The 26,811-nt window shown below is 64.3% G+C and overlaps 1 protein-coding gene across 1 annotated transcript; it reads left to right on the forward strand.

The window, feature by feature from the left end:
• The first annotated feature begins 1,351 nt into the window (after nt 1-1,351).
• COL6A1 (collagen type VI alpha 1 chain) lies at nt 1,352-21,849 on the forward strand. The gene is made up of 35 exons (XM_033856273.2): nt 1,352-1,569; nt 2,097-2,226; nt 3,890-4,090; nt 4,558-4,717; nt 4,872-5,000; nt 5,097-5,117; nt 5,251-5,271; nt 5,345-5,389; nt 6,198-6,251; nt 6,802-6,846; nt 6,948-6,974; nt 7,167-7,193; nt 7,290-7,334; nt 7,623-7,676; nt 7,872-7,934; nt 8,694-8,756; nt 8,854-8,907; nt 8,996-9,031; nt 9,274-9,336; nt 10,869-10,931; nt 14,912-14,974; nt 15,676-15,738; nt 15,857-15,907; nt 16,026-16,061; nt 16,418-16,480; nt 16,677-16,742; nt 17,273-17,308; nt 17,914-17,950; nt 18,136-18,144; nt 18,403-18,536; nt 18,815-18,924; nt 19,105-19,288; nt 19,386-19,566; nt 20,358-20,387; nt 20,517-21,849. Exons 1-35 carry the CDS (start codon nt 1,473-1,475, stop codon nt 21,137-21,139), a joined length of 3,084 nt encoding a protein of 1,027 aa, XP_033712164.1. The 5' UTR covers nt 1,352-1,472; the 3' UTR covers nt 21,140-21,849.
• The last annotated feature ends 4,962 nt before the right edge of the window (nt 21,850-26,811 follow it).

The following is a 26,811-nucleotide window of genomic DNA, read 5'->3' on the forward strand; positions in this document are numbered from 1 at the left end:
GCCGGGGCCGGCCCACCCCTCCGGACTACCTCGCCCGGCGCTGCCGGCTGGGAAGTGTGGGTGTCCCTGTGCCCCCCTCACACCCGCATCCTCACTGCCCAGCGGTGTCCGCGAATGGACCCTCCCGTCCCACAATCGGCCAGAGGCCCGAGCACGACTGTCCCCGTTTCTCCCCATTTCACAGACAAGCTGAGTCCAGAACCGCCCGGCAGCTGGGCCCCTGCTGTGGGGAGTCACGGCTCAGGGTTTCACACAACAAATTCCGATTTCATCTCCAAAACCTGCGAGAACATTAGTGCTGCCGCCTCTGCAGCTAAAACAGCTCAGACCTGGAGAGACCACGTGAGCAGGTAACAAACAGCCTTGCGCGAGGGGCCAAGCCCCCTTGTCTGACCCTGGGTGCCCTGCACCCAACCCCAAAGCACAGAGAGAACTGCCCACAGCACGGCCTGGGTGAGACCAGTGGCAAGTAAAAGTACCCCCACGGTTAGCTCACAGAAGATTCAGAACGTACGTACGGGGAAAACACTGGAAGAAGTCCCACAGCAACCACCGCGGGTATAATTCCCGAAGGGTTTCTCAAAACTCCTTTACTGTGGTTATACGACTTCGGCGTGTCTTTAAACTATAAAACATTTCGGCTGATGTTAGACAAGTGGTAACAGCTCCAGCTCTGGCAAAGATCTTCTAGAATGTTCTCTGGGGCAGGGGTGGGCCTGGCCACATCTGGAGCCCACCCCTGCAGGGCCCCGGGGTCGGGGGTCTTCACATCTGTCCTCAGAAGCAGGGTCTCACCCTCCTCTTTCTGTGTCTCTGTCTCTCTGTCTATATATGTATTTATATAAAACAAATGCACGTATACTTATTGTTCTGACTGCGTTTTCCCAGAATAAAAAATGAAATAGTCTTTCGTCAATATGTATTTGACTAAACGGTGAAGAGATATTTCTCCGAAGCCTCGGAAGTCAGACAGATCAATGGATTTGAGGTGTTTACACAAACGGCACCGTGATTTGTAGAAACTGGTGAGCGAGTGGACAGGCAAACAGGCCGATCACTCCCACATGAAGGCTGGAAACAAAACGCCTCGGGGAAATTCGTCTCAGGGCTCGCGTCCTCTTCAGACTTCTTCAAGCTGACTTAGCAGGAGACCTGTAAGCAAATAAAAAACTCCCCACAAGCCAGGGAGGTAAATCCTTTAGCGAGTGGCGTCCGGGGCTCAGAGCGGCTTGGGGGGGGGGGCGTGAGTGACTCGCCCGGAGCGGAGCTGGGAGAGACCCCGCCTCCCTGGCCGCTGGGCCCCCGCCGCAGCCCCTCCCCCGCTCCTCCCTCCACCCTCCCTCCCTCCTGGGCTGAAACTCTGGCCGAAGGAGAGCAGAGACAGCTCTCTCTCTCTCTCTTTCTGTCTCTGGCCACCGCCGCCTGCCTCCTGCCCCCTGCCCCCGCTCCATGGTGACCCGCAGGCCGGTGACATGAGTCTGCCCCGTGTTCTGCTCGCCCTGCTGCTGCAGGCCTGCTGGGCCACCGCGCAGGACGATGTGGCAGCCTCGAGGGCCATCGCCTTCCAAGGTGAGTGGACTTGCCGCGTCTGGGACTCTGGCCTCGGCTGCCGGGCGAGGCCTGCCTGGACCAGACGTATCAGCTGTGATGCCCCAGTGGGACCCCAGCCCCTTCCCTTGCTGCCCGAGCGCTCAGATGCCGCGCGGCTGGCGCCGGACCCGACAGGAGGAGGCTGAGCCTCGGCCGGGGCTCAGCCCGCAAGCTCCCTGAGCGCCTGTCCCCGCGGGTGCTGCCCCCTCTCTGCCTCTCAGCTCCTTTTGATTCCTTGCTGGTGGTCAGTCAAGAAACACGGTCACCTGTCCCCACCCTCCCCCCCTTCTGAAGGTCATGCCCCTGGTAGTTTTAAATTCAACTTGGAAACGCGGTGAGAAAACGACCTCAGCTGTGGTGAAGGGCGGACTCCTCGCCCTTCCGGGAGGGTGGGAGTCTGAGTTGCCGCAGGGGTGCTGGCCGGGGAGGCAGCTGGTGGAGGACGCACCTGGGGAAGGTGGGCGCAGGGCGTGAGCTGCAGGCCCCTCCTCCGGTTCCCGGCCCAGACTGCCCCGTGGACCTGTTTTTCGTGCTGGACACCTCTGAGAGCGTGGCGTTGAGGCTTAAGCCCTACGGGGCTCTGGTGGACAAGGTCAAGGCCTTCACCAAGCGCTTCATCGACAACCTGAACGACAGGTAGGACCTCCGTCCTCTCGGGGCCGGCCTGCCTGGTGTCACCCTGCCGTGGCCCAGCAGGCAGAGCTGAGCCGCAACCTGCTCGGCTGGGTCTGCATCTGAGAAGGGTGGTGCCGGCCGGGCCTCTCGAGTCCCCTCCCCGAGTCTGAGTGGTCCAGACAGGCCAGGGAAAAGCTGCGCTTGAGATGGAGCAGGCCGGCCGGCCGGGAGGGCGGAAGGGGCAGTGCTGCTGCCTGGGCTCCGGGCCCCAAACCCTGAGGAGGAAACAGCTCCCCACCTCCACCACTGAGCGGGCGTGGGGAGCTGACCGAGGCCCTGTGGGTCCGCCCGGTGTCTGGAGGGGGTACTCCCCGCCAGCCACCGGGGCACCGACCACTGCCCAAGCGGACGGTCAGAGCCCACACCCCGGGCCCGAGGTCCCAGTGTCCCCCATGTCCAGAGGCCTGGTCGGAGGGGCCCCCAGCCCAGTCCCGGCTTTGGCAGCACCGTGCATCCACTCACTCACGGGGAAGCCCTGGGCAGTGGGTGTGGCCAAGCACAGGACACGCCTGCAGAGGGGCGGGGCAGGGCCACAGCGTGGGGGTGTGGCCAAGCACAGGACACGCCTGCAGAGGGGCGGGTCAGGGCCACAGGGTGGGGGTGCGGCCAAGCACAGGACACGCCTGCAGAGGGGCGGGTCAGGGCCATAGGGTGGGGGTGTGGCCAAGCACAGGACACGCCTGCAGAGGGGCGGGTCAGGGCCACAGGGTGGGGGTGCGGCCAAGCACAGGACACGCCTGCAGAGGGGCGAGGCAGGGCCACGGGGGGGGGGGGGCTCAGCTCAGACCAGGTTCCTCCCCCTCCCTCACCTGCACAGGCCCCACCCCTCCTCCCACCCTGTCCCTGCTGACCCACTCACCCACTGAGCAGCTGACCCAGGCGCCGAGCCTCCCACGCACCAGAAGGGGCCGCAGGGACAGAGGACAGGCCTGCCCAATACAGGGACTGTGGGACTGAAGCCCCAGGCCTCCCGAAATGCCCGGGTTTATGAGGCCCAGGGAGGGCCCCGGTGTGGATGTGCCTCGGGGAGGGGGTGCCAGGGCAGCCCTGCAGCCCGTCGTCCCGCTCCAGGGGACTCTGGCCCTGTGCCTCAGTTCTCCCGCCTGTGAACTGGGGGCTCTTCCCGCTGTCGGCGTTGGTTCTCCGCAGGGGCATCCGTCACCCGTCTGCTGATGGGCTGCGGGCCTGGCCACCCCCGGAGACCATCGACTGAGGTGCCCGGGGCAGAGAGAGGAGGCCACTCAGATCCAGGGGTCCCCACCAGTGTCCCTGCCCTGCCCACTGTCAGCGGCCCGACTGCTGTCCATGGAGGGTCTGCCCCCCACCCCGTGGCCCTGGAGCAGAGTCTCAGCACACAGCTCCTCGTCTGAGGCCCTGGAGAGCCGGGGACATGGTGGTCACTAGCTGGCCGCCCCCGCCCCGTGTGGCCCCCAGTGGCGGGACCCAGGGTCTTAGGGCCACTCGGGAAGCCCAGGCCAGGGCCCGCAGGCTCCTCCCTCTTGGGGCGAGACGGGACTGGCCATCTGTCCACCTGTGACGTGGTGGCAGTCCTGCCTTTGGATGGACGCAGTAGGGGAGCGGGCCTGCGTCTGGGGAGGGCCGCTCACCTCCGTGGGGCCCGCAGGTACTACCGCTGTGACCGCAACCTGGTGTGGAACGCAGGCGCGCTGCACTACAGCGACGAGGTGGAGATCATCCGCGGGCTCACGCGCATGCCCGGCGGCCGGGACGCGCTCAAGAGCAGCGTGGACGCGGTCAAGTACTTCGGCAAAGGCACCTACACGGACTGCGCCATCAAGAAGGGGCTGGAGGAGCTGCTCGTGGGGTGAGCGCCCGCCTGCCGCACCTCCCTGATCGCAGCCTGGTCGGCCACACTCCAGGGCTGTCCAAGGTCCCCAGGACCAGTCCCGGTGGCCGAGGGGGTCGTGCTGCTGACCACCGCCCAGCCTGCCCCATGGCCGCCAGGGGCGCTCTCCACCCCTCTGTCCTTCCCTCCAGCGGCCCACTGTCGTCTCAACCACTGAAGGCAGAGGGGGCCTGAAATGAGATCCCACAGAGCTTTATTTCCTGTGTAATGTCCTTTCCTATGATCCCACTTGTGGCCGGGTCAACACAGAGAAACAGGAAACGTTGCCTTGGGTCTGGGTCTCTCTCCAGGGTTTCTAGCCCCCTGACCCTTACCTCCAGTCTAGGGGTCTCAGCTCTGCGGTTCCAGTGGGGCCCTGAGCTGTCAGGGTCAGTGCTGGCCTGAGGGGCCCGGCTGGGTGGTCTCACCTCTCTCACCCCCTGCAGGGGCTCCCACCTGAAGGAGAACAAGTACCTGATCGTGGTGACTGATGGGCACCCGCTGGAGGGCTACAAGGAGCCGTGCGGGGGCCTGGAAGATGCTGTGAACGAGGCCAAGCACCTGGGCGTCAGAGTCTTCTCTGTGGCCATCACGCCCGACCACCTGGTAGGACCCCTGCCTACGCTGGGCGGGGGGTGGGGGAGCACAGGTACAGGCATGGCCTGAGGGACGGGGGGCTCCAGGGGAGCAGAGGTGGAGAGGGGCCCGGCGCTCCCACCGTCACCAACGTTCGCCCTTGTTCTGGTCGCATCCACGCCAGGAGCCACGTCTGAGCATCATCGCCACGGACCACACGTACAGGCGCAACTTCACGGCGGCCGACTGGGGGCAGAGCCGCGACGCGGAGGCCGTCATCAGCCAGACCATCGACACCATCACGGACATGATCGTGAGCGCGGCCCCGCCCTCCCCGCCGTGTCCAAGATGCCGGAGATCCCGCGCCTGGGAATGAAAACTAATTTGACTTTTCTTTTTCACTTTTCAGAAAAATAACGTGGAGCAAGTGGTAAGGCCCCCCCACCCCCCGCCCCGCACCATAGCGTCACCGGCGCCCGTTTGCCCGGCAGCAGGCTGAGCGCGGGCGGCCGGTGTGGCTGTGCCCGGGCTCTCTGACGTGTCCCCTGTCCCTTCCTCCGCAGTGCTGCTCCTTCGAGTGCCAGGTGAGTGTGCGAGCCCCGCCCCGGGCCCCCCGGCTCTGCCGCCTCGCGCTCACCATTCTCTTGTGTCTTGCAGCCCGCCAGAGGACCTCCTGGGCTGCGGGGCGACCCTGGGTATGAGGTGCGTGGCCGCGTCCTGTCCGTGCTTTCCTCCTTGGGGTGGGGGAGAAGCCTGGGAGAAATGTCCCTGCTGCCTGGCACCCAGGTGTTAGGGATGCGCTGGACCCCAGGCAGCCGTCCTGAGCGCTCACCGCCCGCCTGCTGTGCTGAGCAGTTGCCCCAGCGCGGGAGAGAGTCCAGGCGCCGTGACCCCACGCCGATGCGGCGGCCACGGGCTGCCGTGGGGTGGGGTCCGCCGCTCCGGCCTCTTCCCCATGGGGGAGGGAGCGGCCTTTCTGGAGTGACCACCCCTGTGGCTTCGCTGCTGGAGGCGGACCCTCCATGGGACGGGTGAACATGGCCCAAGGCCACGACTGCTTCGTGCGGAGGTTTTGGAGAACAAAGTTAGTTCCCAGTATTCACAACCTGGGATCTTGCTTGTGAAAGTCCACATTTCTGGCTTTTCCTAGAAAGCGTCAGGTGCAGTAGCCGTGGAGCCACACGGCTACCTCCTCTGGGGGGCTTCTGCGCCCCACCCACCCCGCCCGCTCCAGCAGCAAGAATGGGCGGAGAGAAAAGATTCAGGGGTCACTCCAGCCGGCGCCGGGCAGCCCCAGGGCCCGGTGGGGTGTGTGGGAGGGGAGCGTGGACCTGACCACGCAGGTCCCAGGATGGGCCACGAGAAAGGTGCCTGAAAATCACATGAACACTAGGGACCGGATGGAATAGCTTTTTGGACCTTTTTTGTTCGCAGGTAGAGGGTCCTTCTCACCAGCTTTTTAGAAATAAATGGAATTTGTCGTCTAACCTTGATCTGCTCTGTATTCCAGGGAGAAAGAGGGAAGCCAGGGCTCCCGGGAGAGAAAGGAGACGCCGGAGACCCCGTGAGTGCCGAGCCCTGACCGGGGGATGGGGGCGCTGAGAAGCCCGAGCCCAGGGAACTGGGCTGCGGAAGCTTCCAGAAGGATGGCTGGCTTCTGAGCACCATCGCCATGTGGCCTGACCCTCAGAGGACACGGCCCTCGTGGTGGCCAGGACCAGGGCGCACGCGGCATAGCCGTCCTTCCAGCAGCCCCCGCCCGGGAAGACCCCCCCGTGCCCCTCAGGCGCCCCCACAGGCCCACCTGCTCTCAGAAGGCGGGGGCAGGGGGCGGCCAGCAAAGTCCCAGGGCCTCTGCTTCAGCCACGGCCAGTTTCCCCTCCCCCGTGGCCCCGTGGGGGGCTCTGGGTCTCCGCCTCCCTGGAGCTCCGCTGAGAGCCCCTGGGAGGGGTGGGTGAGGCCTTCATAGCAGGGCGCTTCTCAGACGCAGGTCAGTGGTCAGCCAGCCAGGTCTCTCCAGCTGACCGGGCCTGAGTAGCGTGGAGAGCAAGCGGGTTGGATGGGGGCTGCCCCTGCCCCCAGGGGTGTCTAACGCACCCCTTCCTCTGTTGCAGGGAAGGCCTGGGGACCTCGGACCCGTCGGCTACCAGGGCATGAAGGTGCGTCTCCCCCTCCTCTACCACAGCCTTTCCTGGGGCCTCAGGGCATCCGGCCTGGGGCGCCCCTCACAGCCCCCTTCCCTCCTCTGTTTGCTGTCTAGGGAGAAAAAGGGAGCCGAGGGGAGAAGGTGAGTGACGTGAGACTTTGGGGGGTGTCCCTCGGGGCCCAGAGCGGCCCCCTACTCTGGACAGGGACAATGCTGCCTGTTCCCGGCGTGGCTGGGCTGCGATGAGCTGGGTGGTGGGGAGGCGCCCTCCTTGGGGACCTCGCCCCACGATGGGGAGACCAAACCTCTCACCCTTCCTTCCTGTCTCCTCAGGGCTCCAGGGGACCCAAGGGCTACAAGGTGAGTGTGGCCGGAGGGGCATGGCCGGTGGGGACACTTCCCTGTGGGGTGCGGTCTGACCTTGGTCTGACCTTCTTTGGTTTTTGCACTTTGCAGGGCGAGAAGGGGAAGCGTGGCGTGGACGGCGTGGATGGCATGAAGGTCACCCTCAGCTGGGGGAGGGCTAGAGGCGGGGCCCGTGTTTCAGGAAGGGACGGTGGGCAAGGCTGGCCACCCCAGGGCCGGTGGGTGGGGAGGGGTCTCATGTGTGGCCACCCCTGGGCAGCATGAAAGGCAGGAGACGTTTCCTGCCAAGCCCCAGGTCCCAGTGGACCCCAAGCCACCTGGCCAAGCTCAGAGCTCCTTCTGCCGGGTGGGGCTTTCTTGGGAAGCGGGTGGATGGGCCAGTGCTGAAAGGCTTGATCACCGAACCCGCCTTCCTCCTTGCAGGGGGAGACGGGGTACCCTGGCCTGCCAGGCTGCAAGGGCTCGCCCGGATTCGATGTAAGTCGCTTTCTCTCACCGACATTTTAAGACTAAGTCGTCAAGAGTGGAGTTGCCTCAGCCCTCCTGCTGACACGCTAAGAAGTCGCACGGGCCACACCACGTGCAGACCTGCCCTTCTGCTTGTCGCTTACGTGTGTGCAGCCCAGTGGCTGCGGTTTCAGAATGTGGTCTGACTCTGCGTCCTCTCCCCAGGGCATCCAAGGACCCCTTGGGCCCAAGGGCGACGCGGGTGCCTTCGGACTGAAAGGAGGGAAGGTCAGTGACTCAAGCCCGCGGCAGGCCAGGCTGGGGCTTTACGACCCACCGAGCGTTGAGCAGAAATTCCTCCTGGAAGCAGGTTCTCGCCCCTAGTCTGGGGGCCAGGCCCCACCGCCCATGGGGGATGAGGCCTCGCCATTGCCCTTCCTGGAGCCGCCAGGGCTGGGGTGGGGGGCCCTCCGCCCCGGGAAGTGCTGGTTCCTGAGCCTCGGACACGTCCTGTCCCCACCACACCAGCCGCCCCTGCTCATCCGTCTGGGGCCTCTCTGGTCACCTCAGGAATGTCCACGTAGCCTGCAGCCCGCGGGTCAGCCCAGAATCGATCTGCTCACGGGAAATCTAAACTCAAGAATAAACAGGGTGGCGCTGATGCTGCAGTGGGCAGAGCAGTGAGGCATGAGGACTTCACGTTTTGAGTCTAATTCAAATCTGCTGCTGGGAAAGTTGGAGCAGTAACACGAACTCCGCCCCAAACGCGTCCTAGCAACGCACATGTCCTGGAGTGTGGGCCGAGGTCCCCAGCCTGGCAACAGTGGGCATCCACTCATGAGGGCCGGGCTGGCCCCTGTGGTGGCGGCATTTGAACCCAGGAGGCGGGTTTTGTGCAGAGATGTGGGTGTCTGGGGAGGGTCCTCTGTGTCCGAGGTTCCTGCAGCCAGTCAGGGACGGCGGCCTGAAGCAGGGCCAGCGTAGGGTCACTGGCCCCCAGGACGGCTGGGCGTGGCCTCCTGAAGGCTGACCCTTGCATCTTTCCAGGGTGAGCCTGGAGCAGACGGGGAGCCTGGGAGGCCAGGGAACACGGGGCCCCCCGGAGACGAGGTGAGTATGCACACAGCCCCCCGATACAGCGGGGTGGGCGCCGGCCCTGGGAGGGGCCGCAGGGTCAAGGACAGACAGTCTTCACTGTTGTCCCCAGGGTGAGCCTGGAGCACCTGGTCCCCTGGGAGAGAAGGGAGAAGCCGGCGACGAGGTAGGAGCCCCTCGTCCTCCTGATGCCCGAGCCTCAAGCAGAGTTCCCGACGCAAACTAACACTCGTGTTCATTCCTCTTAATCCCAGGGAAACGCGGGACCAGACGGACCCCCCGGAGAGAGGGTGAGTGGAGGTGTCCTGGGCCTCACCACTTAGTGGCAGGCGTGGACGGTGTGACCAGCCCTGTGGTCCCAGGTGGACAGACCCCGGGGAGTGTGCTGGAGCCAATGGGACCCCAGTCTCTGAAGGATGGGGCGTGAGATGGAGGGACTGCAAGTCCTGGTATCTGCTGGGGCGCCAGGCCTCGAGCCCCAGCCTGCACCGTCAGGGCTGCAGCCTCACCGCCCTCTGCTGCCTCCACACAGGGCGGCCCTGGGGAAAGAGGACCACGGGGGACCCCAGGCGCGCGGGGCCCGAGAGGAGACCTGGTGAGTCACTGTTCCTAAAGCTGGGACCCCATCCCCTGGGGGCAGAGACCGGGGCCAGGCCAGGGTCAGGCCATCAGAATCACAGGACACGCCACCGAGGCCCTCTGGCCCCTAGATGTGGGCAACCCACGCCCTCGCCTCCTAGTTCCCAAATACACCCCCCGACACACACTTCTTGTGCGGGAAATGCAGCAGCTCCTGCGCTCGGGCCCCGCCCAGACCTCCAAGCTGCGTGGCCCCGGGTGACCTCCAGGGCCTGGGAGGCAAGGTGAGCTGGGTGGGGCTTCTCCACTCAGCACGGATGACCAGGGAGCAGCCCCCTGAAACCTCACCCAGGCACGCCGTGGAAGCACGTCCTCTGCACTGTGGCTGCCACCTTCGTGCCGGCTGGCCGGGTCTGGCTCCACGGGCTTTCCCCGAGCTGCGCTTATTCCTTAGCTTGGCCTTTATTTAGCTGCCCAACTTCACAATTTCGCAGCTGACTCAGCAAGCCCCGCCCGCTGCACGTCTGGGCTCTTCCCCACAGAGCTCCTAAACGTTTCGCAGACGGAGCCTCTTCTGCAACTGTCTTCTTCCGGGGACGGTCTCCCTTTGTTAAAACTTCAAGAGCAGGAATGTTGGAAACAGCTCAGGGGCTGCTGCTCGCTCACCTCCAAGGCCCAGCGGCTTCGCCGTCAGGGGCCACGCTGGGCTTCCTCTGCCACGCGGTTAAGCGGGAAAGTCTGGCGGGACCCAGAGCGTGGGCACCGAGTCACACTCTGCCCGGTTGGAGAGGAGAGCAGGCCTCACCCTATGGCTCCGGGGTTAGGAGGCAAGGACGCTGAGCCCCAGGCCTCAGATGCGGCTGGCCCCCTCCCTGCTGGAGATGCAGGCGCCGCCGCTCCCCGTCCGCAAGAACGGGGTGCTTCTCCAGGCTGTGCTGTCCCCCTGGGGTGACACTCGGACGTAGGGGCAAATGCTTCTCCTCCAGATGCGTGTCCAAGGCATCCCGATGGGGAGAGTGAGTTTAGCCAAGTCCAAGGTCAGGGGAAGAGAGGTTTGTCTTTCTGACCCCGACCCCAGGCCCCCCAGAACCCCACGCCCCCCCCAGGCAGGGGTGGGGAAGGACAGCAAAGCAGGGACGATGTAGCTTTGACCCCCTTTCTGAGCCCAGTGCTTCAGGTCAGGAAACAGGACTGAAGGCCAGGCTGTGCCTCCCGGAGGTGCCTTGGACAAAGCGGGGTGGAGGTCTGGTCAGCCCCACACAGCTCTGGGGCCCGAGGCCAGGTGGACGATGAGATGCCTCCCGGCCTCGGGGGGGCTGCTGGCCCCTTGTCGTGGCCCCTTGAAAGCACAAGTCACCTGATGGCCAGGCACGTGGCCACGTTGTGGGAAACACGTGGGCAAGCGTGAAAAGGAAGGACGAGGCCGGCCCACAGCAGACAGTGGCCCTTCCTGGCTGTGTGGGAGCTGCCGGGCCCCTGGCCTCGCCTGGTGGCCACCCGGGGCGGCTGCCCTCTTCCATCTCCACCTCAGCGGCTTTTCCTCTCCAGGGTGAAGCTGGACCCCAAGGTGACCAGGGACGAGAAGGCCCCATTGGCATCCCCGGAGACCCGGTAGGAAGCCCGGCTGCCGGGGGGCAGGGGGGGAGCTGCTGCCGGTTCGGATCAGCTCACAGATTTAGGGGGAGGTCCCTAGGGGGAGGTCCCTTTTCTCTTCCCACCTGGGGTGCTTCCTGCAGGGGCAAGGCCTGGAGACCTTGGGATGTCTGGGGTCGGGTGGGGGGCCAGGGTGGCTGGTGCAGATTGGTGAGCTGGGCCCAGTGCTCCCAGGGGAGCCCTGTCTCAGGGTGGGCGCCTGCCAGGGTGCAGCCCTGAGTGTGCAGAGCCCCGTGCTGCCCCCAGCGCTGCCCTCAGGGTGAGGAAGGGTGCCCTGGCTCGGCTGGTGCTGGGGGAGGGCAGTGGGCTTGGAGGCCGGGCTGGGGCATGAGGGGGCAGGGCGGGCAGCAGCGGGGGTGTGCTGGAGTCGGGGCACCCTGGGGACCCCCTGGCCTGGCGGAGCGGGGTCACAGGGGACTGAGCCCAGACAGAGGCACCCCACATTGGAGACAGGGTATGTGAGCCTCTCTCAGTGTTTGGAGCCCAGAGGTGAGATCCTGGCTGGAAATCGATTGGGGAGTGTTGGTGCACAGAAGGTTCTAGAATTCCTGGATGTGACCTTCTAGAGGCCATGCTGGGGATGAGGAGGACAGTGGAGGCCTGAGGAAGCCGCGGGCTGGGTGGAAGGAGGGGGCGGGGGACAGGCAGGAGGCTGTGAGCGGCTGGGGGAGAGGCACAGGTGAGACGACCCTCCCCAGGGAGCATCATGCCCGCCGCTGCTCTCAGCCCATCTTCTCCAGACCCCAGCCCGGGGCCAGCCACGGGGGTCCACGAGTGGAGGGTGGGGACAGGATGCACGCAGAGGCGAGGCAGTTTGGGAGGCAGTCTGCACTGGGCAGGCCTCGGCCAGAGGGACACCGCTGGTGGCCAGCGCATCCTGGCAGAGGTCAGCAGGGCCTGCTCGAGCTCTGGCCCTGGGGGAGCTCCCTGGGGGAGAACAGGAAGGGGGGCACACAGCCTGGTGCTGCCCTTGTTATTGGGGTGCTGGCCATCCAGTGGGGAGACAGACCACACGTAGTGAACACGTAGCAAGCTGACCTATGTGCGTGGTGAGGACGCCTGGCTGCAGAGGTAGGTCCCGCAAGGCCCTCGACCCCGCCCACCGCCTCCCGCGGGGTGAGGGCTGCCTCAGGGTCCACGAGCCCCTGAGGGCCCCTGCGATTCGGGGTGCTGCCGGCTGGGCGTCGGCCGGCTCTGCCACTGACCTGCGTTGCGGCCTGTTCCTTGGCGCCCTCGGAAGGGCCTACTTCCTGCCCCTTCTCGTCCCCATTGACTGTAACGAGATTGTCTGCAGTATTTTGCTTTACAGAAAAATACTGTAGGGAGTCCCCTGGTGGCCTAGCGGTTAGGATGCTGGGCTTTCACTGCCATGGTCCGGGTTCAATCCCTGGTAGGGGAAATAAGACCCCACAAGCTGCACGGCATAACCAAAAAAAAAGGAAAAATACTGTCATAAATATCAACCTCCATCTGCCGTTCAGTCAGCTCATCTGTCCATCTGTCCATCTGTCCATTTGTCCATCCATCTCTATCCGTCCATCCATCCACCATCTATGTACATGTGTGCATCTATCCCTCTATCCACCCACCCCTCTGCCATCTGTCTATTCATCGATCACATACATATCTGTGGATATATGTACCCAGCCGTCCATCCATCCGTCTACCCACCCAGCTGTCCATCCATCCATCCACCCTGAAGAGCTTCCCAGGCTATGTCCAGAATGTAAGTTCTTAGCAGCAACATTTCTCAGCCCCAGTGGTGTGTGTGTGAGCTAATATTTGCCAAATAATCCTACCTACTTCTCTGTCTGGCCCCCAAGAGTGTAAAAGAGGACGGCTCCCACACCTTTGCCAGGACGAGCTATGATCAGACTCCTGCCGTGAGCCTTCTCTCCCCTCTTGCTTTGACTGTTCGTGGGTTTACGGGCCAAGCGCGGTCTCTGCCGGGCTGTTGAGGCAGCTCTTCATTTCCCACCGGCGTCTGTGTTTCCCACGTTGATGGCGGGGGGCTCCATCCATGGTGCAGACATTTTGTCAGTTGTCATCTGCGTCCTGACCTTGTCTATGGTACCCTGTGGTTGAGGATGTCCTGCTCGTTTACAAAGATTTACAAATGTGCTCACGCCTTTTAGTGTATTTTTTGCTTACGTCTTTGATCTGTCTGGAGTAGAGACTGAGGGGCTGGAAGAGAGGTGAGCTTGGCCTGCTTGGCTTTTTCGGCGAACGGCCAGCCCGTTGTCACAACACACGTAACCGCAGTCTTTCCTGCTGGTTAAAACGCACTTCCATCATGTTTAAACCCCCTCACCTACGTGTGCCTCTTTCTGGTCTGGCTGTCGCACACCCCTCCTCTTTCCATTTCCACCCAGTTCCCATGACTGTAACTCATGTGGCCTCAGGCGGGCTGGGCCTGCTGCCTGGGCGGCTTCCTGGGCCCCTGCCTGGGCCCCTGACTTTCCTGGACGGGAACCAAGGAGCAGTAACTGCTACTGGCCGGTGCTGCCGGGACAAGCTGCCCGTATGATGCAGGTCTTCCCTGTGGCACCTTCAGGAGGTCATTCGAGACTCTGAAGGCACGAAGCTCTAAAAGCAGAACCGACACGGGTTCATGGGACCATCCCAGCAGCATCAGTTTTCAGTCATGATAGTCACTGCAAAGAAAAGGAAACGACCAAGAACGTGGGGAGAGAGGGAGGCCCCACCCCAGGCGGTGGGGACCCCGGGCGCTGCTGGGGGCGGCTGCCCCCTTTGGGAGGGGGCCCTGTGTCCCCCCAGCCTGTGAGCGACCGGAGACGGTCCCCTCCCGACCCGTGGCTCCCGGCCAAGGAGGCGCTTGGTCACCTGGACATTCGACTTCCGGGCCTCCAGGCTCTGGCTCGTGTGCCCGGCCCTCCCAACCCCACCACGGACCCGCGACCGACTCCAGGCCCGGCAGGAGGCCGGCTCCGACCCCAGGGTCCATGCAGAGAGTTCTGGGAAATGTGTTTTCCCAAATCGCAGGAAAAGGCAGTGGAGAAACAGAGGACAGGGTCCCATCGTCCCGTGGCAGGCCCAGCCGTCCGGCCTCGCCCGTCCCACGTCCCACCGCGGTGGGCGGCCAGTCCCACCTGCGAGGGTGCCAGCTGCCCACAGGAGCTCCGCCCGAGTTTGGTCTTTCTGTGTCTTAGGCAGGCCCTTGAGTCCCAGTTTCCCAGGAGGTGCTACCCGGGACCAGGAGGTGCCGCTTTTCTTGCCCCGAGGCAGGTCTCGGGGCCCCAGGCTGACCCCCTGAGCCCCCGTGTCCCCGTGGCCAGCATGCAGGGAGCGTGATGCTGGTGCTGGCCAGGGCGCACAACCGCGCCAGCTCCCGGGCCGTGGCCACGGCCGGCCCCCTGCCCGGTGTGGGGCGGCAGCGCGGCAGCAGCTCCTGGCCGGATAACGGGCGTCGTGCACGTTTGTGACGGGAGGGCAGCCAGCAGAGAACTCGTGAGAAGCGCCGCCTCGTGACGGGGCCCAGGGGATGGGCCTCTGAGTCCAGGGTCCCGTTGGCGGGGCCCAGGGGATGGGCCTCTGAGTCCAGGGTCCCGTTGGCGGGGCCCAGGGGATGGGCCTCTGAGTCCAGGGTCCCGTTGGCGCGGCCCAGGGGATGGGTCTCTGAGTCCAGGGTCCCGTTGGCGGGGCCCAGGGGATGGGCCTCTGAGTGCAGGGTCCCGTTGGTGGGGCCCAGGGGGGCAGGCGGGCCAGCAGCCCCCTGAGTGACACACGCTTGCCCTCCTCGCTGGGGCTTGGCTGGGGGCATCTGCGCAGTGCTCAGGGGACCGAAAGCCTGGCCCCGGGAATCCAGGGGTCACCTCCAGAGAGGGACGGGGATAGAGCAGCCAGCAAGTGCGGGGTCTGGGGCCTGGGCGGCTCCTCTGGGGCAGAGGGGGACCGACGGCTGTGTCCTCTCTCTGCAGGGTGAGGCTGGCCCCACTGGACCGAAAGGATACCGCGGCGACGAGGGGCCTCCAGGGCCCGAGGTGAGGAGCCCTCCCCGCCCCCCATCCTAGGAGGGGCCAGCCCTGGACCCAGACCCCATCCCGTACCCAGCGCTTCCTTAGGAGATCCCCCAGGCTCCTTACCTGTTAAAACTGTTTCATTTCACCTCACAGTATATGTGACTCTTAGAACATTTAGAAAATGAAGAAAACTACAAAAAGAAATCTAAAACACCCCCCAGAGATAAACAACATGAAGAGTTTGGCTTATTTCTTTCCAAATTCTTTTTTCTTTCTTTGCATATTATGCCTTATAAATTTGACTTGGTAAGGTTTTTTTGTTGTTTTTCTCATCATGAGCTCAAACCTTAACGATTTTTCAGCACGTTATTGACATGCTCCCGTTGGCCATGCCTGTAGCTCTATCTGCTGATTCCTCCACCCCCGCCGGATGGGCTCTCGGGTTTGAATTTCCTGCAGTGACCCCGTGGGTTTCTGTCCCTGTTCTGGTCACCTCCTCCTTGGGTCACTCCCTGGGTGGACCACTGGGCAGGTGTGGCCTCTAAGGCCCGAAGGTTACACGGCCCCCAGGATCATCGGTTTAAAAACCCTTCTTTTAGTCATTTCTGTGCTGCATGAAGACGTGTATTTTATTTAATTGTCCCTCTTTCCTCCAAGAGACCTTGTACCTCTGAGCCTGTGTGGCTCGCTGCCTGGTGTCCACTTCATTTTCTCCTCCTTAGGGCCCCGGAGGAGCCTCAGGGCCCCCAGGACCCCCCGGAGACCCCGGGCTGATGGGCGAAAGGGTGAGTGACGCAGGGCACAGGGCACAGCCCTGGTAGGGGGGCTGCCTGGGACCCCAGAGTCCAGAAGCAGCCAGCCTGGGCGAGTCCCACAGTGACTGGACACGGTCTGCTCTCCCAGGGTGAAGACGGCCCCCCTGGAAACGGCACCGAGGGCTTCCCCGGCTTCCCTGTGAGTGCCCCCCGACACCCCCTTTGGCCAGTCGGGCACACGGGCTCCGTGGCCGGGATTGCCCCTCGTGGCCCCCCGCCATGTCAGAGCCCGGCATGACTGTCCTGCCTTCCTGCAGGGCTATCCGGGCAGCAGGGGTCCTCCCGGGATAAATGTGAGTACGCGCCCTTCCGCTCCGTCGGCCCCTGGAGCACACGCGCACGTTCAAGCACATCGCTCCCACCCCTGAGCAGGCACACACGCGTGCAGAGGCACACACGCGTGCAAACACTCACACGCGTGCAGACGCACTGTCCCCCGCAGCCCAGCTGTCGCCGAGGCACCCCCACCTGCGTCTCCGTCTCTGGGAGCCCCGCCCGGCCCCGGGCGGGGTGCCCCTGCTGACACTTCCCTCAAGAGCCGAGGGCTCCACCGCACCCCCCAGAGCCCTGCCCTCCCCAGGAGCCCAGGCCCGCAGCACCCACCCCAGACCCTGGGCCCGGCTCCCCCTAACCACGTGCTCCCCTGCAGGGCACCAAAGGCTACCCTGGCCTCAAGGGAGACGAGGGAGAAGCCGGGGACCCTGGAGAGGACGTGAGTGCAGAGCCCACCGCATGCTGTGACATCCCGGGCCGGCCTCGGCCTCGAGGGCCCGGACCCGGAGGGCTGTGGTGGCTCCGAGGGCGGCTGAGGGTCCGGGGTCGAGGGTGCGGTGGGCAGGCTCGCAGCAGGGGGTCCAGGGGCTCCGGCCACGTGTGGCAGTGCCTGCAACACCGCGCTGTCTTTCCAGAACAATGACATTTCTCCCCGAGGCGCCAAAGGAGCAAAGGGCTACCGAGGCCCCGAAGGCCCCCCGGTGCGTTGGCGGGCGCGGGCAGGTGCCCCACCCAGAGGCTGCAGAGGCTGGGGTGTGGGGGCGGGAACCTGGGAGCCAGGCTCTGGGGAAGGGCTCGGGAGGCGGGGCTTCGGCAGGCAGGATGACGGGGACGGGCAGTTTCGGGGTGGGGGCTTGAGCAGGCAGGGGTGGGCAGAGGAGGGGAGGGTGGGTCTCCAGGTGAGGCATGATGGTTGCGGCAGGGCCCGGGGCGGTGCCTGGATGAGGCTGGGCACCCTGCCCCTCGCGGTGGTGTCATTAGACCCACAGGGACACTCTGCCCCGGGCCGTGAGCACCCACAGACCACCAGGAAAGGGCACATTAGACAGTTGTCGCCCAGCGGAGGGAGGTAGCAGGTTCCCCAGCCCTTAACGTGCAGAAGCCTCAGCTGCCCCTAGTGTTCGGGGGGCCCTAAGTGGAGGTGGGGTCAGCCGAGGGCTCCCGTCAGACCTGCAGCCCAGGAATCGGGCAGGGCCCCAGCGTCCACCCTCTCCTGTCCTTTCTCTGACAGGGACCCCCAGGACACATAGGACCACCAGGGCCAGACGTAAGTGGGGTGTTTGTGAACATCCTTGGGGGCCAACTGCTCTGGCCCAGGATCCTGTGAGGGTGGGGAGCTGTGACAGCAGCAGGGAGCCGTGATGGCGATGGGGGGGGGGGGGACACGTGATGGCCACAGGGGGGCACTTGGTGGCCATGGGGGTGTGATGGCCACAGGAGACATGTGATCGCCATAGAGGCACATGATGGCCATGGGGGGCATGCAATGGCCACTGGGGGGACACGTGGTGGCCATAGGGGAACATACGAAGCCGGGGGGGCACATGGCCACAGGGTGGACATCTTATGGCCACGGGGAGACACGTCTTTGCCCCCACAGGAACATGTGATGGCCACGGGGGGCGGAACGTATGGCCACATGTCAGGGACCACATCAGGTGCTCATGCCTGCAGGCAGGGGCCTCACAGGCAGAGCAGGGCACACCATGGGAAGGGAGACACCCTGCCCAGCCCAGCCCCTCTGTGGTCCCAGCTGTGGTCCCAGGGGATGGGGACCTGGAAGGCTGGCCTCACCCCAGAGCCTGGGGCAGCCCTGGAGGGGTCACAGCAGGGCCTGTTCTGTCTCATGGGAGTGTCTCACCCCCTCCCCAGGAATGCGAGATTTTGGACATCATCATGAAAATGTGCTGTGAGTGTCTCCACCTTTGAGTAACTGTCCTAACTAGAAGGAGTGTCCTGCCACGGTGCCGGCCGGGGTGAGGCAGGCAGGCGGGCAGGCGTATGCCACCCACGAGAGTCCTGGTGGGCCGGGGAGGGCTGGCTGGAGGGTTTAGTCTAAACGACCACGTAATTTCCTCTTTCTCCTCTTCCCAGCTTGCTGTGGTGAGTGTCACTCTTCACCTGGTGTTTCTAGCTTTCGAGTGGACTGACCCCGTGGGGGGTGGAGCCCCTCGCCCACACTCCCGCAGCCCCGGGGTGCTGGCCCACCTCGTCCTCTCCCCGCTCACTCACACAAGCAGGCACGGGGGGACGGGAGTTCTCCCGGTGCCCCCGGGTCCTCGAGGCCCTGGCCCTCGGGCTGCCCTGCTCTGGGAGGGGTCCTGGGAGGGGCCCCGAGGCTGAGCCCGCCACCGCCCACAGAGTGCCAGTGCGGCCCCATCGACATCCTGTTCGTGCTGGACAGCTCCGAGAGCATCGGCCTGCAGAACTTCGAGATCTCCAAGGACTTCATCGTCAAGGTCATCGACCGGCTGAGCAGGGACGAGCTGGTCAAGGTGAGGTGCCCAGGCCTCGCTCGAGGACGGAGCTTCCCAGGAGGGGTCTGTCCTGACACCAGAGTGGAAGGGCCGGGCGCTAGGGGCCATGGGACGGACGCTTTGCTTCTCGAAAGCCGAAGCCCCCAGCCCACCAGAGCATGAGAGTCACCCCGGGGGCCCGGGGGCCGGTCCAGCCTGGGACAGGTGGTGGGTGGAAGGGCGGCCCAGGAGGGGCATGGGCGCCTCGGGGGCCCTGGTGGGGGCCGCTCCCGACCGCGGCTCCCGTCCCCGTGCAGTTTGAGCCCGGGCAGTCGCACGCGGGCGTGGTGCAGTACAGCCACAACCAGATGCAGGAGCACGTGGACCTGCGGGACCCCAACATCAGGACCGCCCAGGACCTCAAGGAGTGAGTGCGGCTGCTCGGAGCCGGCCGACGCACGGGGCCCCAGCGGCCCCCGCAGCCCTGCCCCAGCCCCGCCCCAGCCCCGCCCCCCAGTGAGGGCGGCGCCGTGGCCCCACCCCCAGCCCTGCCCCAGCCCCGCCCCCAGCCCCGCCCCCCACTGAGGGCGGCGCCGTGGCCCCACAGAGCCATCAAGAAGCTGCGCTGGATGGGCGGAGGCACCTTCACAGGCGAGGCTCTGCAGTACACCCGGGACCGGCTGCTGCCGCCCACCCAGAACAACCGCATCGCTCTGGTCCTCACGGACGGCCGCTCGGACACCCAGAGGGACACCACCCCACTCAGCGTGCTCTGCGGCCCTGACATTCAGGTGGGGCGGCCTCCGTGTCTGCGCTGCCACCCTTGCGCTCTGGGGCTCGGGGGACTGTCCCCACCGGGGGCCACGCCAACACTGCCCCTCCCCCCAGGTGGTCTCCGTGGGCATCAAGGATGTGTTTGGCCTAGCCGCGGGCTCCGACCAGCTCAACGTCATCTCCTGCCAAGGCCTGGCGCCCCAGGGGCGGCCGGGCATCTCGCTGGTCAAGGAGAATTACGCAGAGCTGCTGGACGATGGCTTCCTGAAGAACGTCACCGCCCAGATCTGCATAGGTGGGCATGGGCAGGGCCCCCCTCGGCCCAGGCGTGTCCTGCTCTGCTCTCACGGTGACCCTCCGGCCATGGGAGCCACACACCCACGGCCAGCAGCACGCCTGCCGCCCCCCCAGCCGCTTCCCGCTCTTCCCTGAGGAGGCCGTGGCCTGGCTCCCTCGTGGTCCAGCGTCCTGGCTCCCTCATGGTCCAGCGTCCACACGGGTGCCCCCCCCCCCCCCCGAGTGTGGGCTGCACCGCATCTCCCGCCCGTCGTCCTGGAGCCGTGAGCACACGTGTGCGCTGGGGTCTGAGGCTCGGCCGTGTTTGGCCTTGGAGTCTGAGGCCCCTCAGAGGTGCCTACCTAAGAACATACTTGCCATGTCCATCTGGGCCTGGCCCGGGGTCAGAGCTGAGTCCGTGGTGCAGACAGCTGGTCGGCAGCCAGAGAGAGCTGCAGGGTCAGACTCGGGGCCCTAGCCCTCCCGGTGGGCACGTACTCAGCCTCGTCCAGGGACAACGTGGCCCGGGCTCTGAGCTGCAGACCACCCTTCCTCCTCTCTGAGCCTTGGTTTCCCCATTCTGGGAAGGGGGGCTGCCTCACTGGGCTGGTGCCCGGGGGGCCATTCCGTCCCTCAAAGGCCCCTCTTGAACAAAGGACACCCCTCCTGGTGGGTGGAGGGGGCCAGCTGTTCAGGAACATCAGCTGTGCTTCCATGGAGATGCCAGCTGTCCTCTTGTTGGGGGGCTACAGGTGGAACAGTGGTCTCTGAGATCGCTGGGTCCATGCTGTGGGGTTTTCTCTCTTACAGACAAGAAATGTCCAGATTACACCTGCCCAAGTGAGTACCGGGGGAGGGGGAGGGGCTCTCAGGGCGGGGCACCGGGTGAGGAGGGTCGAGAGGCCACAGGGCGGGTGGGGCCAGGCTCTCGGGGCCTCGCTGTGTGCTCACAGCCGCCCCTGCCCACAGTCACCTTCTCCTCCCCGACCGACATCACCATCCTGCTGGACGGCTCGGCCAGCGTGGGCAGCCACAACTTCGACACCTCCAAGCGCTTCGCCAAGCGGCTGGCCGAGCGCTTCCTGACGGCGGGCCAGACGGGCCAGGGCCAGGAGGTGCGCGTGGCGGTGGTGCAGTACAGCGGCACCGGGCAGCAGCGGCCGGAGCGTGCGGCGCTGCAGTTCGTGCAGAACTACACCGTGCTGGCCAGCGCCCTGGACACCATGGACTTCTTCAACGATGCCACCGACGTCACCGACGCCCTGGGCTACGTGACCCGCTTCTACCGCGAGGCCTCGCCCGGCGCCACCAAGAAGAGGCTGCTGCTCTTCTCCGACGGCAACTCGCAGGGCGCCACGGCGGCCACCATCGAGAAGGCCGTGCAGGAGGCCCAGCGGGCAGGCATCGAGATCTTCATGGTGGTGGTGGGCCCCCAGGTGAACGAGCCCCACGTGCGCGTCCTGGTCACCGGCAAGGCGGCCGAGTACGACGTGGCCTTCGGTGAACGCCACCTGTTCCGCGTGCCCAGCTACCAGGCGCTGCTGCGCGGCGTCTTCTACCAGACGGTGTCCAGGAAGGTGGCGCTGGGCTAGCAGCCGGGCCACCGCCGCTGAGACGGAGAGTGAGAAGGGGCCGGAAGGTTCCTGGCCCACCCGACTAGCCAGGCTTTTTAAGGAGAAGCTCGAAAGGCCGCGATTCAGCGCTCTGCGTTCTGCCAGCCCCTCCGAGCGGGGTGTTGCCGCCCCGACCCTGGGCTCTGCCGGCCCCTCCCGCCGCCCACCTGAACCCGCACCTGACTCGCGCTGCCGGTCAGGGTCCCCTAATCCCGAGTCAGAACCCCTAAGCCTGGTTTCTCTTTCCTTCCTGGGGTCAGCTGTCACCGCCTCCCCTCCCCCACTCCCTTGTAGCTTGACTTTCCTTCACGAAACACTCACGCCTAGAGTCAGGTCTCCCAGGGAGCTGCCTGAGCCCTGGTGAGCCGACACCTCCTCCCAAGGCTCTTGTCACTCACCCCCGGCCAGCAGAAACCGCGACTCCTCGACCCCGTGTCCCAAAAACCCCAGAGCAAAGGTGCTATCCTGCCCCCAGCCCCAGCCCAGGACGCAGAGGCCTCGCCCCGCCACCCGGGGCAAAGTGATGCATTTCACCACAAACGAGCCGAAGCTCTTTTCCTCAAGGAAGTGATTGGTTCTCCATTCTACTGAAGGCCTTCCTGGCACTTTAGTTGTACTTTTATTCCTTCCTGTGGGTTTTCTCAACGTGTCCATGTCGGCGACTTTTCCAAATAAAGGCTGTCACTCTCCTTTCCGCCGTCATCTGTCCAAGGAGTTAAACCCACTCGGCGTTTGCACTTTGCACCAACAGGAGGACTCAGCGGTGCTTGGGGCGCCCCACTCAGAGCCAGTAGAGGTGCCTCCCCCCTCTTCCAGGTCTGGGGCAGGAGCTGGGAGGGGCCCTGACACCCTGGGCTGCAGAATCAGAAGTGGATTCAGTGGGGGAGGGCAGCTGGAAGAGCCAGTCGGCTCCAACAAGATAAATCCCCAAAGGGCCACAGCATCCCGGCATCAACCCCAGCTCTGGCCTTCTGGAGGGGCTGGCAGGTTTGGTCCTGGATTCAGGGCAGTAAGAGGGCCTCCCCCAGGAAGGCAGGGGCGGGGGGGCTGGGGGAGAGGGGCTGCAGCTGAAGAAGGAGGACAGGAGTCCGACGCCCTTTGGCATCGGGGTCAGGAGAGGCGGGTGGGGCCTCCGCGCAGGCCTAGTCATGGGGGACCTGGCTAGCGTCCTTGGGTGGGGCCCCCCGCGGGACGACGGCACCCCACCCCAACCCCTCACGCAATGGGGCTGTAAGAGCCGAGCGCCGGGCCGCGGGGACTCTGGGGGGAGCGGCACCCATGTAGAGGAGGGGTCAGGAGTCTCCCTAGGGGCTCAGCTCCTGCCTGATGTCACACTCAGCTCCATGGGAACCCAACAGCTGCTGGCGGTAAGTGTCCACTGCCCCCTGTCACCAGAAGGAGCGTGGCCTGAGGGGTGACCCCTCAGCGGTGTGACCTTGAGCCAGTCACCTTCACCTCCGTGCCCTCAGCCGCAAATTGGGCTCGTAACAGGGACGCACCCACCCGAGGCCTCACCCCCTCACATCACACGCTTCTCCGTTTGGGGCCAAGGCAGCTCGAGCCCCCGGACGTGGCCGCGGAGGGGAGGCTGAGGGCTTGCAGGAAAGGGCAGCTTTAGGGGAGTAAGCCTGGCCAGGGAGGGGGCGCCGGGGCTCCAGGAGCCTCTGCAGGACCCCCGCAGCCCCCACCAGGCTCAGGCTCCCTCCTGGGGACCCCGGGTCTGAGTCCAGGTCGGGCGGCCGAGGCATGGGTCTGGGGGCTCCCCCCACTCGCAGGCCTCCCCACCCCACCTGGAGGTGGTCACCCCAGGGACCTCTTCCTGAAGGACAGTGAGAAATCAGAAACTTCCCCTTTAAGAGGACCGCGCCTTTAATCCGTGAATCACCTCTCTAACTGGAGTCCCTGGCTGGGACCCGGCGCCCCGGCCAGATAAGGACAAGCATCCGCCTTCATTCTTTGCAAACTGCTGTGAGGGAAACCTCCAGCCCACACGCCCACGTCCCTTCCAAGTGTGTAAAGGAAACGTTCCAGACCGTCACGTGAAGTCCCGCAAACGAGTGCAAAGCCAGTTACCCGCTCCTGTCGGTGGGTCAGGATCCCGCCTTGCCTGGGCCCTGTGGCTCCCTTCAGTGCACAGTTGGAGCTACTGGGCACTGGGGTGGCTGGGGGTGCAGAACACCCTCAGGGGGCCGGCCGCCCCCTCTTTGTCCTGACCCGCACTGCCAGGGGCGGCACCCGGCGTCTCTCCTGGCTGCCCCTCCCAGGAAGCCTGGTCCTTGCAGTGGGATCCCAGGGGCGCTCGGAGGCCCCCTGCCAGCCCCACCTGGAAGCTGCCCGTCCGTCGCAGGCAGGCGCGGGGCAGACAGCGCGCACGCAGCCCATCTCCGGGATCCCTTTATTCCGACCCAGCCCCGCAATCCCTCCGAGTGTTTGTGACATCGACCTCAGGGCTGCGGCCTCCACGGGGTCCTGCCCAGACGGCAGAAGGGCTTTGGCCTCACCTGCCTCGGTTTGCGTTTTGTGACTATTTTTTTGTCGTCCTTTTGCTTTCGAACTCCAGACGCGCTGTCCTGGTGTGCGTTCTGAACACGGCCTTCAGGGGCACTTAACCCTGTCTGATGGGCTTTGTTGTTCAGGGAAGAGTCGATCGCCTTCACATTGATTGCTACAGCCAGTATTTGGTCTCCATGATGCGTTTTTGATGCTAAGAATGTGCAAGAAGGAACACTTTTCCATCCATGATTTTTGAGGGCCGGCGGGAGGCTGCAGGTCCGAGGGCTGTTGGCCACGCAGCTCACTGATCGAAACCCGCAGGCCAGCCCTGCCCTGGGCGCCTCCACTCGCCATCCCGACTGCTGGCCCAGCAGCTGCGGTCTAAAGGAAGTGATGCCCTCCCGGGGCAGGATTTTAAGTTCAGCTGCTCCTCTGTCTTTCGGCTGCGGGGATGACGACACTTACGTTCCCTGGAGACTGAGACGCCCTCCTCCAGTGAAGCCTGGATGGCCGCTTGGGGAGCAAGGTGAGCCAGGACGAGCCGCCGCCCGCGCTCAGGAGGGGCCGTGTGGCGAGGGGCGGTGGGAGGTGGCGTTAGAGCCCCTGCGGGACCCTGGAATCCTTCACTCTTCCCTCACAGCCCGCCACACCACCCTGTGCCAACCAAAGACGGGGAGAATGTTCTTCTGTCCACAGGAGAAAGGACGGCAAGCCAAGGCCCATCCACGCCACGAACTCCACGCGTGACACCACAGAGCACGTGTGAGCTTCACACACATCGTGCCGAGTGAAAGATGCCAGACTCACACGTGCTGCGTTGTTCCGTCTGCGGAAGCTCGAGGGCGGGAAAGCTGATCGGAGGCGATGCGTCGGTGGCGGGAAGGGCACAGGGAACTTTCCGGATGATGGAAGTGTCGTCCATCTTGATGGTGTGTGGGTCACGTGGGTGTGTGTTTGTCACAATTCTTAGAATTGTACACATTCACACGCTTTAGATTAAAAGAGAGAAGCTGGGATTTATGCCAGCGGCTCCCCGTCTGCACCACCTCTGGCAGCGCCGGACGCCCCTCCCCCTCCCCGTGGCTGTGTGTCTGCTCCCCAGCACACGTCCATCCCCTGGGGCGGGGAGCTGGGAGCCTCCCTCCCTTTGCAGCCTCATGGTCCTGCTCACAGGCAGAACGGGGCATTTCTTTAATTCACACTGACCCCTCCCCTGAGTGTGAGTCGGCTGGGACACCACTCCTGGGACTCTGCAGGGTAACTAAAGTCCCAAGGCAGTTGACTTCAGGTTAATCAAATGGAAGATTCTCCTGGGTGGGTCAGACCTAAAAGACAGAGAGATTTCACCTGCTGGCCTTCTAGGAACTGCCCATGGAGGGTGGCCAGGCACAAGAGGGGACCCCAGCCCCACAACAGCCAGGATCTGAACCCCACCAAGAAGCAGTGAGTCTGGAAGAGGGCCCCCAGCGTCGGACTGCACAGGCCGACAGCCTGTTTCCGGCCTGCGAGACCCGAGGGAGACCAGCTGGGCTGTGCCCAGACCACTAACCACGGGGCCCATGAGGTGGTCCATTTGTGTTCTTTTCAAACTACCGAGCTGGTGGTGCTTTGTTACGCGGCTGCGTGAGTTAGGAGGCCGTACACCCTGTCTCCAGCTCTCACCCCCGGCCCTTCTCAACTCTTGTCATTATTTAAGAGACACCCCCTCTCCCCACTCCTCCCTCCTGGAATCAGGCCCATTGGTAACAGTGGTGCAGGAAGAGGGGACACCTCCTTCCCCCCATCTTCCTTCTGAAGGTCTCCTGTCAGGGCTCCCGAGACCACCTGCCCCCCTGGGTGCAGCGTGGCTGCCGCTGTTTGCCAAGGGGCAGCCGGCACCAGCACATCTGTGCCATCGTCTGTGCCCTGCTGCCGGTTTCCACCTCCCTCTACAGTTTGGATCCTCTCCAACTGGGAGGTCATCCTGGGTCATCTGGGTGGGCCTGGTGTCATCACAAGGGTCGCAGAGTTTGCGGTGATGTGTTGCAGCGCCCGCGGGACACACACTTTCTCCCTGGAGCTCAGCCTCTCTTTTAGCCTCGACCTCACGGCCCCGTCAAGTGCACTGAACTTTCTTCTCCAGGTGAGCCCGAGAGGATCTCCTGGGCGGCCCAAAATGGCACCAGGGTCAACGAATGAGAAATTGATATGTTTGTAAAAATAAAGTTTATAACTTGATTTTACTCTTCAAATCCTGACCGTGGGTAACATCACTTTGGCTTCTAACTTCTTTGGATTCTTCAGAAAACAGCTCTGCCAAAGAGCTCGAGGGCCTCAGCCCCAGGGACGGACTGAGAGGGAGCTCCAAGCCCCCGCGCGCCCCCAGAGAGATCCCACTTCCCGGGTGAATCACCGACCCATTTGCGTAGTTTACTTTTCCCTCGGAGAGAAGGAGCTGCCAGTTACATGCTGAACCGCCAGGGAGCTTACGATCTGCGTCTGAGAAAGCCTGGAACAGGAGTGACAGAGTGGACAGCCTGAAGGGGCGGGCCACCTCTGCCCGGCCAGGCTCCGGGCTGACACCGTAGGCTTGCAGGCTGCCCCCAGCTGTAACCCCACCCCCCTTCCCGGGACCCCACCGGTGGGCCTCTCTGGCCCAGAGGAGCAGCTGGGCGGTCTCCGAGGCGTCCGTCCTGGTTTCCAGAGAAGCTGTTGGCCGAACACGAGACCATCTGGTTTAATGTAGGAGGTGAGCTCAAACTTGGCCAGCAACGAAGAATGGATCTCGTGAGAACAGGCCCTCAATAGTTTTCTAGTTATCTGAGGAAATGTTTCTCGGGATAAGCAAGATGCTAAAAACAAAGGGTCAAGAGACTCAACCAGCCGAGACCCAGGCCCGTGCTCCCAGCACTCACGTCTCACTTCTCAAGGACCAGCTTAAAGGCCAGCATCACGCCGCCCACCCCCGTGCCTGTGTCTTGTCTAAAGCAGACCCTCCTTGTCCTTTTTTAAACTGATGACAAGGTGAAATGACAGTGGACCGATCCCAGTTCAGGCAAGCAGAAATGGAGTCGGGTGGCCACGGAGGATCTGGTCTCAGACACGTCCCTGCCCCGCCGGGAACTGGAACTTTCTCTGAGCTGCACCAGACCCAAGGCACCCCAGCCATACTCAGAGCT

Source organism: Tursiops truncatus, chromosome 4, assembly GCF_011762595.2.
Source record: "Tursiops truncatus isolate mTurTru1 chromosome 4, mTurTru1.mat.Y, whole genome shotgun sequence".
NCBI classification, from domain to species: Eukaryota; Metazoa; Chordata; class Mammalia; order Artiodactyla; family Delphinidae; genus Tursiops; species Tursiops truncatus.

Excerpts from the sequence above, each read along its gene's own strand:
- COL6A1 (XM_033856273.2), top strand. The coding sequence starts at position 1,473 with ATGAGTCTGCCCCGTGTTCTGCTCGCCCTGCTGCTGCAGGCCTGCTGG. Across the intron at positions 1,570-2,096 it reads GAGGGCCATCGCCTTCCAAG|ACTGCCCCGTGGACCTGTTT; the intron begins GTGAGTGGACTT and ends TTCCCGGCCCAG. Across the intron at positions 5,118-5,250 it reads AAAATAACGTGGAGCAAGTG|TGCTGCTCCTTCGAGTGCCA; the intron begins GTAAGGCCCCCC and ends CTTCCTCCGCAG.